Raw genomic sequence first — 8,479 nt, forward strand, 5'->3', positions numbered from 1 at the left:
CCAATTAGCAGCACATCTATTAGTGTCCATATTCCAAGGCCACCAAAGCTGAAGAGTTTCCCCAACCCTTCCCGCCACTGTCCCAAGTAGAAACGATCTGCTCCAAACCCACCAAGGGTGATGCTATGAACATAATAAAACCAATCATTAAATTAGTTATCAGATCCCAAGTCTGGGTTTCCACTTACCTCCACTGAATAGTTAAACAGAATAAGTTACTTGTCACAATAAGTTGGAAATTCCGAATAATGCATACAGCTGGACTTAAATAGTAGTAAAAAACCCCCCACAAAAATGGTTTTGATAGATTATTAAAGGTACTAATTCTTAGCTAATTACAGTATCATCCAAATCTTGTGAATTTCTGTGTGAAAGCTGCGAAGGAAAAAAAAGGCCATTTTAGCTTTGTTTATAATATGTAAGTGGGTCTGCAAGCTGCTTTGTCTGACCCCACATTTTAGATGTTTGAAGGGACTAGGAAACGCCAGGGAGTGCATTCTGCTATAGTGGTTCAGCAGTAATTATTTTCTCCAGTTGGAAGCAGAAAAGGGATTGGCTTGCTCTGAAAAAGCATTTCAGACTAATTTGCTAATGAGAGTACTACTGCTTTTCAGTTTGGATAACGTTCTGATGTACCAGAGGTACATACTTTTTCACATGTGCACGTGCACATGTTTTAGAAAGTTTGATGTTAATGAAAGAATCTGATTTCACAGCCAACATGTAGAAATCTACTGACATGCTCCAGCAACAGTCAAAACAATACTGTGATGTTGTACTAACACAGTAAGAAATAAAAAATGACAGCCTTTTTATCTGACAACACAGAACACTTGCATCTCCAGCAAGTACAGTATCACATACTTCAGGATCTCATCTCTCTAGCTGTTATAGTTGCAAAGAAAATCTCAAAAACATGAATCAGTTGCAACTAGTGTAGCAATGTCTATCCAAGACAGAAAAATCAGCTTTAAAAAGGCAAACTGCTCTATTTACCTCATATGTCCAGTGAAGTTTCACATATAAACACTGTTAGTGGTTTCATTGCTTATTAAACCATGAAAGAAGAGGGGGATGGATGGAAAAGTCTGTATAATGTACCATGAACAGTGTTGCACTTTTGGTGTCATGTGTTTATGAGATTTGGGAAAAACCACAATTTGGTCATCCCACCCAACCTTTTCTTCCCCATTCAATGGACCTAAGAAACTAGCAGAGCACGCAGCCCACCAAGGGTTAGCCAAACAGAGTTCAGTAGAGCCCATAAAACTAACCACAATTAGAACATCTCTGTAACTTATTCCAAACCGTTTCACATTTGGGTTATTGGTGTAGTTTATTTTGTTGCCAATGCCAAGAAAACTGCATTCCCACTCCCCCTCACCTCCACCATTATGTCCAAATGGTGACATACATCAGTATTTATAGAGACTGGCTAATATTGACCAGTTATAGAAGATCATAGGCAGCTTTTTGGTCTAAATTTGCAACAAGACATATTAAATACCAAGAACCAAGTCAAATTGATAGAAATTGACTGAACAGAGAAACAGGCTAAAATTTTATGCGCACAGACACAAACCCTTCCGCTGATATAAACATTAGTAATAGTTCATGTCTACCTTAGTGCTAAGGCTGTAGACCACTTATAGCCTCCAGTCCAGTTGCAATACAGCATCTTGGGAAAGACACGATTACCTGAGGAAACAAGAAACCCATTCAAATCTCAATACCATTAAGAATAGACCAAGGCAGACTCAAGAATTAAAACGTTAAGTATAAACATGCTGTATTTTTACAACTTGAATGAACTGGTATTAATAGCTAAACAGGGTATTACTGATTTGGCTACACCGTAACAGCCCAATTACACCCATTCTCTATAGCAGGGGTCAGCAACGGTTTTGGGCAGAGTGCCAAAAATGCCTGCGACCTCAACTTGTAAGATGTTGACAAGCCAGGGGCAGACGGCAGGGGAGCTGAGAGGGGCCCAATCTTTGTTGTGGCAGTGCAGCCCCATGAGTGCCATGCTCTGGCACTTGTGCCAGGGGCTGCCTACCCCTGCTCTATACCTTCCTAAAAGATCTTCCAAACAATTTTTGCCCTCTCCACTCCATCAAGAAAAAAAAAAGTGGATTAAATCAACCTCTTAATTTTACGCCCCAGATTAAACTACTTCTGTGAATTCAAAAGGCAACTTTCTTACAGGGTTTTTAGTTTATGCCACTATAGCACCTTAAAGCAGTTAGAAACATTTGGGAGTGGGGAATAGCTTTTAACAGCTTAGGTCCAGGCATGAATTACTTCCAAACCAGTCTGTGCTGCTGCCATTCACCATTCCCTCCCCTCCCCACCCCCACACAACCATGCACCAAAATGCCTTAGAAGCCCTCCCGCTCTGTGAACCAAATAAAATGACTTCACAGCCCATAAGCTGCTGACTTGTCTTAAAGCAAATTCTATTCTTGCTGAATCACGTAGTTTTATTGATAAAAGTCAACATACAATGTTAGTGAATGTATTTTCTCTCCCTTAGTAGACAACTACTCTATTTACTTCCATGCAAGAGTAGGTCCCATCCTCTGCCCCGCCAGTCAGCATGGGGAAAACAGTTCCTCATCTTACATTCACATACAAGGAAACCTCATTAAATACACTATCATTAAACTGGTGCCAAAAGCAGCATGTGCTCAGTAATGGAAACCAACAATGAAGTTGATTAAATGCAGCCCACACTGAGCATGACTATAAAACACATGGCCTGTACTGGTCAAACCTATTGATAGGACCTACTCCTTTATTTTAAAAAAGGCCAAATCGATTGCAAATTCTGTTGGGCAAAACCCAATAATCAAGTTTCAACGATTCAAAGAACAGAACTCAGGTGCCAAGTCTGTGAGGCTCTACTGCAAGGCAAGTATCCTCCCTACCAGAATTTGAAACCAATTTGGAATTGATAAAGATTTTTTAAAAGGGGCCTGTACTCTATATAAGGAAGTGTGTTTATGAAGTACCTGTGCTAAAACTTGCAGCAGTTTCAAAAAAAGTAAAATATATCAATTTTGGATTAACTAAATCTACAGGTACCCATAGTAATTTGTCTATATGTTTATTTCAAATTCAGTGGAGTCAGGGAGAAAAGGGTCTGCCATTAGGAGGCGGGGGTCAAGAGGGTAAGGGGGCCACCTGGCCACCCTCAGACTTATGACCTATTTTCCCTGCTGTAGCAGTGGGAAGGGGACATACTCAAGTCAAACCTAAAATAATTAGATTATATACCTGGAAATTATAACATATTTATAGGCCTTCCATATATAGAACCTGATTATTGGGAGGGGTCATCTTATATTCAAGTGCAGGCTTCCCTCACTTTATGCTGTACATGCTTTCCTAGAAAACAGTGCCTAACTTGAATTTGCATAAAGGGAATTCATTTTACAAAGTAACAAATAGGGATATGTTCCAAGACCTCACCTGTACTGACCCCAAGACCCGTTTCTACCACTTTTACAAAATTTTGGTACTCACCAGCAGCAGTACACACAAACACAGGACACTATCATAATGGAGATGGCAAGCACAGAAACACGTTTTCACAGACAGAGTGAGGAGCACAGACCTACACAGGAGACTATATTTTGGTGCATGCCCCTCCCACAACGCACTGCACAAAGCAGCTGACCGCAGGCTTCCACCACACCGATCACATAAATTTGCCTCGCATATAATGAATTTTGGTATAAAAGGGTCATCGCATAAGAGTGAATTCGCACATACAGAATGTGCATAAATCAAGGGAACCCTGTATTCATTAAGGATATAGTTTCCATGCAAATGTCATGCTAAGATTAAAAACAAACACAATCAAATGCACAACTGTGTCCAAAAAAAATAGATTTGTGCTAAATTTATATACTGTGTCTGCTACACTGACCTGAATACAAAAACAACTGAGTTTTCTTTACAAAAGAATCCTTCCTTAGCTATTTGTTAATCTGACTTACCTAGACAATGAATATGATCATGTGCTGTACAAGTAGCATTATATTTCTGTCGTGGGCAAGAAACAGTCATGCAGTTTGTTGAATTGGTGCATACATAATCAGTTGGAGGAATCTGCCAGCAGAACTGGCAAGTCATGTTGATTGTAAAGTTCTCTTGTTCATTGTTATTCTGATCCTATAAAGGATAGGGGTATTAGGCACCATGATAACACTGCTTAGCACATCAAAAATTTTTCACAGGTCACGAATAACTAGTACTCACAGCTTTCAGTTTGGGGAAAGAGAAGAGACAGATAAGCTATTCTGTTTCCTATACGTACATTTAGCTCAGATCACAGAAAATCAGAAAATAGATAATCTTGTTCTCTATAAATGCATACAGTATAGACGCCTGTTCTTTTCAAGTCATTATAGAAGCTTAAGGATATTAGAAACAGCATAACACTTTTAACAAGACATTTAAATTCCAATTACAAAGGAGTAAATTAATTACTTACTACGCAATGAACATATGGTTTGACTTTGCAATCAAAAGTAGCTGGCTTTCCATATATACAAGAGTAGTTGGTTGCACAATTCATACAGTCTGGAGGCAACCTGCTGCAAAGCCCATTGCTGGGACACCGAGTCACATAAGGTGGAATGGTTGTGCTTTCTATGGTGTAAAAGAATATGTTGAGAATAGGAACTTAATATTAATCTTCAGTGTATATACCGCTAACTTTAAGAATTTTACAACATATAACTGCTATTACAAATAGAAACCAGTAGTCCATCTCATGCTATGTCCAGCATTCAACAATAGCCAATACAACCTGCTTCAGAAAAGATCCCCGATGTTAGGCTCAAGCACAGCCGGTAGACAGGGTAACGGTATGTCCTGTTTTAGCCGGGACAGTCCTGAATTTCAGAGGCTGGTCCCAGCTGGCTGCTGAGAACTGTAATGGGCATCCTGTAAATGCAGGGGTGCAGAGCACAGTCTGACCAGGAGTCAGAGTGACACAGAGTGCCTTGCAGGCAAGTGGCCCCACCAACTTGTGAAAGCATTGTGGGAAGGGGGGCATTGTCCTGGATTTCTGGGATTTCCATATGGTCAGCCTAAGTATGGACCATACACAATAACATTTCTATTACCCTCCTGTTCCACTTTTGTTAGCTCTAGTAATCAGAGATGCTCCATGAACTGACAGATAACAAACCCAAGACCACACAAAGCAACTACTTCCCCTTTGTCTCCCAAAAGCATATGGCTTGGGCATACAAATTCCCAACAGGCTGGGGAACGAGACCTTCTGCTGCTGTACTGGGAGTCTGTTCCCCAGCAAACCTGGGAAGGGTATAAAGATCCCCTTATGCTGGTGTCTCCAGGTCTGGATTAATTGGCCAAAGTCTATGCCAATTTAGGGGAGGAAAGAATCATCTTTTTTTTTTTTTTATAATGGCAAAATCAAAATTTGATGGTGGTGGTTGATTTCAGTAGGGGGCCAAACTACCAAATAACAACTCCTTTATATGGTCCATTGCCCTAAAGTAGCAAGTTGTGGGATAATCAGCCTCTATAGAAGATTTCTTCTTGACCTCTAATAATCAGATATTAGTTCATACCAGAAAACTCTTTTTCTTATGATTATAAATATTTACAAAGTTTCTGAAAAACAAATGAATGTCATTCACATAAATATCTTTTTTTGAAGTCTACTCTGCATTAAGTATTTCTTTAACCATCGCTTTTAAAATTGCCATCTTTCAGTGTCATTGAATATTCATTTTTTTTCCTTCTGGAAAGAAAAAGAGTAAGTACAAGTCTGTCAGCTCCACTTTGTTATTCTGTATGCCTGAAATGAATGGCACTGTACTTTGAGGTGACCACCAATAGTCCCAGTCTTTTCCAACTCTCCTCATAAGTTTTTACCCATTTTCATCATCTCCAATTGCCGTACCTTTCATTTCTACCTAAGCTTTCTGATACAATGACTGGAACCAAAATGTAATATTCCAGATGAAGGCATGCAACAGAATTATCTAATGTTTAAAACAATTTCTATATCATTGTTCACCTGAAGAATACTTGCTTATTCAGCTGTTGCTGAATTTTAAGCTGTTCACAACACCTAGGTCCTTCTTCCTTCTCCACCTCTTCCCCCAGCTGATACAGTTAATTAAAAATTAATAAGGTATCCAAGTACTTTAAACCATTCCCTCCAGCATGCATTGTCCTGCATTCTTCAACGATGAATTTCAAAACCAACATGTTGTGTATTACTCAGCCACTTAGCTTGGGTGAGATCCTTTTGAGGTTTATCTGTCTTCTCCGATTTTGAATAACTAAACTTTTAAATCTTCTACACAACTTTGACACCATAGTTCTCATTACCCTTTTTGAGATCATTAATAGAGTGACCATGGGCAGATCTAGAATTCTGAAGAGGGGGATGATGTTGTTGTGGGACATCATCATATATAACACCACATTTTTCTCCAGTTAAACAGAAAGTAGAAGCTTTACGAACATGCTAGAGGTCTAACACTATATTATTTAGTTTAAGATCAAAGCAAAAACAAATATAGATATATTCACTAATTTGCTACATAATATATAAAGTTTAAAACCCACAACAAACTAAGCAAAAAAATAGCCAAAAGATAGCATTTCATTAGTCCTGTTGTAGTTAAATATACAGTTCTTAATAAGCTTCATAAAACAAAAATCTAGCTTTTCTGAGTGTTTTGACAGTGCCTTTATTCTCATACTCCAACATCTACATGCAAACTGGTCCCATTGACAGGTGTCACACATCCTAAAGTTCCTACTTCCAACTTGCAAAAAAACCCCTAAAAACACTTCATTTTAAGCTTCATATTTTTCAAACAAACACATGCTATCATACATTTACCCAGTTCACAAAAGTGAATAATCACTATCTTAGCTTGCAGAGATTACAGTTAAAGTTATGCACACCACTGCAAGACACAAAAAACAATTTTGTGCCTTGTGTAAGGTAGAAGCAAGCTCTGTCACTGTGCAGTGGCAATCTTAATCATAACATACAACACACAGGGGTTTTTTAAAATGCTTTACTGAAATTTTTTACTGTGAAATTCAATATTAGCAAAAAAAAATTAAAAGAAAACACACAACTTTGTTTCCCTGAGAAGTACAAGAGAAGAACAAACATTTGTACCTGGTAGTTTGAGATATGGAGCATTTGTACTTGTCGATGTCTGACTTTTTGGCAATGTTGTCTGTGGCTGTGTGGGGTTTGTGGTCATCAAGGACCCTGCTATAAAGGGGGGGGGGAAATACACACATACTTAAGGAATATAGTAATCCTAGAACGCAATTCATGTTCAAACAGTTTAACCTCACTACTTGATTATAAGATATGCAAGGAATGTATTTGACATTGACCTGGATATCTTTAGGATAAAAAATTCATGTTGGAGAAGTTCTATGTAGTTGCCATACTAGGAGAAACTGAAAAAGGGTAGGACTCTTCAGTTTGGACAGGAGAAGGCAGGGGGATAGGGTAGGGGTCTAAGAAAGTCATGAAAGGTGTGGATGAGCGAACAAACCCGGAACACTAGAGCTAGAGGGTATCCACTGCAGTTAGCAGGAGGCTGGTTTAAAACAAGGGCAAGTACATTTTCACACAGTGGGCAGGAAGCTTGTGGAACTCATTCCCACAGGAGGTTGTAGGATAGGTCCACTCAAAAAAGGACTAGCCAAATCCACGGACCTATTCATAGCTATTAAACAGAACAGCTGGAGATGTTTCTTCTGACTTTTCTAACAGGATCCTGGAGGATGCTAAGGAAGGGGATGAAATGGGATAGGTCGCTGTTGGCCTATGTTGTCCAATGATCTCCCTGTCAAGCCAAGGAGACTGAATTCAGCCCCCACAGCTCAGGAAATTGGCAGCAGGCTCTAACCTCAGCAGCAGAAGCATCATAGTGACCCCCCACCCCGCCCCGCGGGTCAGTTTGCTTCCTCCGCTGCGCTAGATGAGACACCCCCGGGGCCCAGCACCTACCGCCCCTGCTCCTGCCCCCCTCCCTCGGCAGCTCTGCGGAGCGCGGCCGGGCAACCTAGGCTGGGGCCGGGGGCGGGAAGGTGCCGGCCGCAGTGCGAGGCAGGCCCGGAGGGACACGGGCAGCAGCCGCCCAGTCCCGCCGCGGCGGCGACAAGCGAGGGGCTGCCCGCGGCTCTGACTCAGCAGGGCCCTCGAGGCGGCTCCTCAGCTTCAGTCACGGCAGATGCAAACCGGACCCCGGCAGGCCACAACCTCCTCCCCCCGCGGGACCAGGCAGGGAGGGACCGGGCCGGGGTCCCCGCTCCGCACTCACCGCGACCCGACAGCACGTAGAGCTGCGAGAGGAAGAGCGCGGCACCGCACAGCCGCTGCACGGCCCACAGGGCGCCCCGCACCAGCCCCCACGCCGCCATCTTCTGCCAGGCGGAGCCGCCAGCCGCTGCA

The 8,479-nt window shown here is 41.4% G+C and overlaps 1 protein-coding gene across 1 annotated transcript in view; it reads right to left on the bottom strand.

Annotated features, from left to right (window-relative positions):
• Positions 1 to 8,466, bottom strand: part of TM2D3 (TM2 domain containing 3) — a 14,333-nt gene extending 5,867 nt beyond the window's left edge. Inside the window, exons 1-5 of the mRNA XM_019504330.1 lie at positions 8,349 to 8,466; positions 7,187 to 7,285; positions 4,502 to 4,659; positions 4,005 to 4,179; positions 1,623 to 1,698 (exon numbers count right to left, since the gene is read on the bottom strand). Of these exons, the coding sequence (XP_019359875.1) occupies positions 1,623 to 1,698; positions 4,005 to 4,179; positions 4,502 to 4,659; positions 7,187 to 7,285; positions 8,349 to 8,448 (608 nt within the window). The 5' untranslated portion in view covers positions 8,449 to 8,466. The remainder of the gene's footprint in view (positions 1 to 1,622; positions 1,699 to 4,004; positions 4,180 to 4,501; positions 4,660 to 7,186; positions 7,286 to 8,348) is intronic.
• Positions 8,467 to 8,479: the final 13 nt, after the last annotated feature.

Source organism: Gavialis gangeticus, unplaced genomic scaffold (genome assembly GCF_001723915.1).
Source record: "Gavialis gangeticus isolate Ggan-Ray unplaced genomic scaffold, GavGan_comp1, whole genome shotgun sequence".
NCBI lineage: Eukaryota > Metazoa > Chordata > Crocodylia > Gavialidae > Gavialis > Gavialis gangeticus.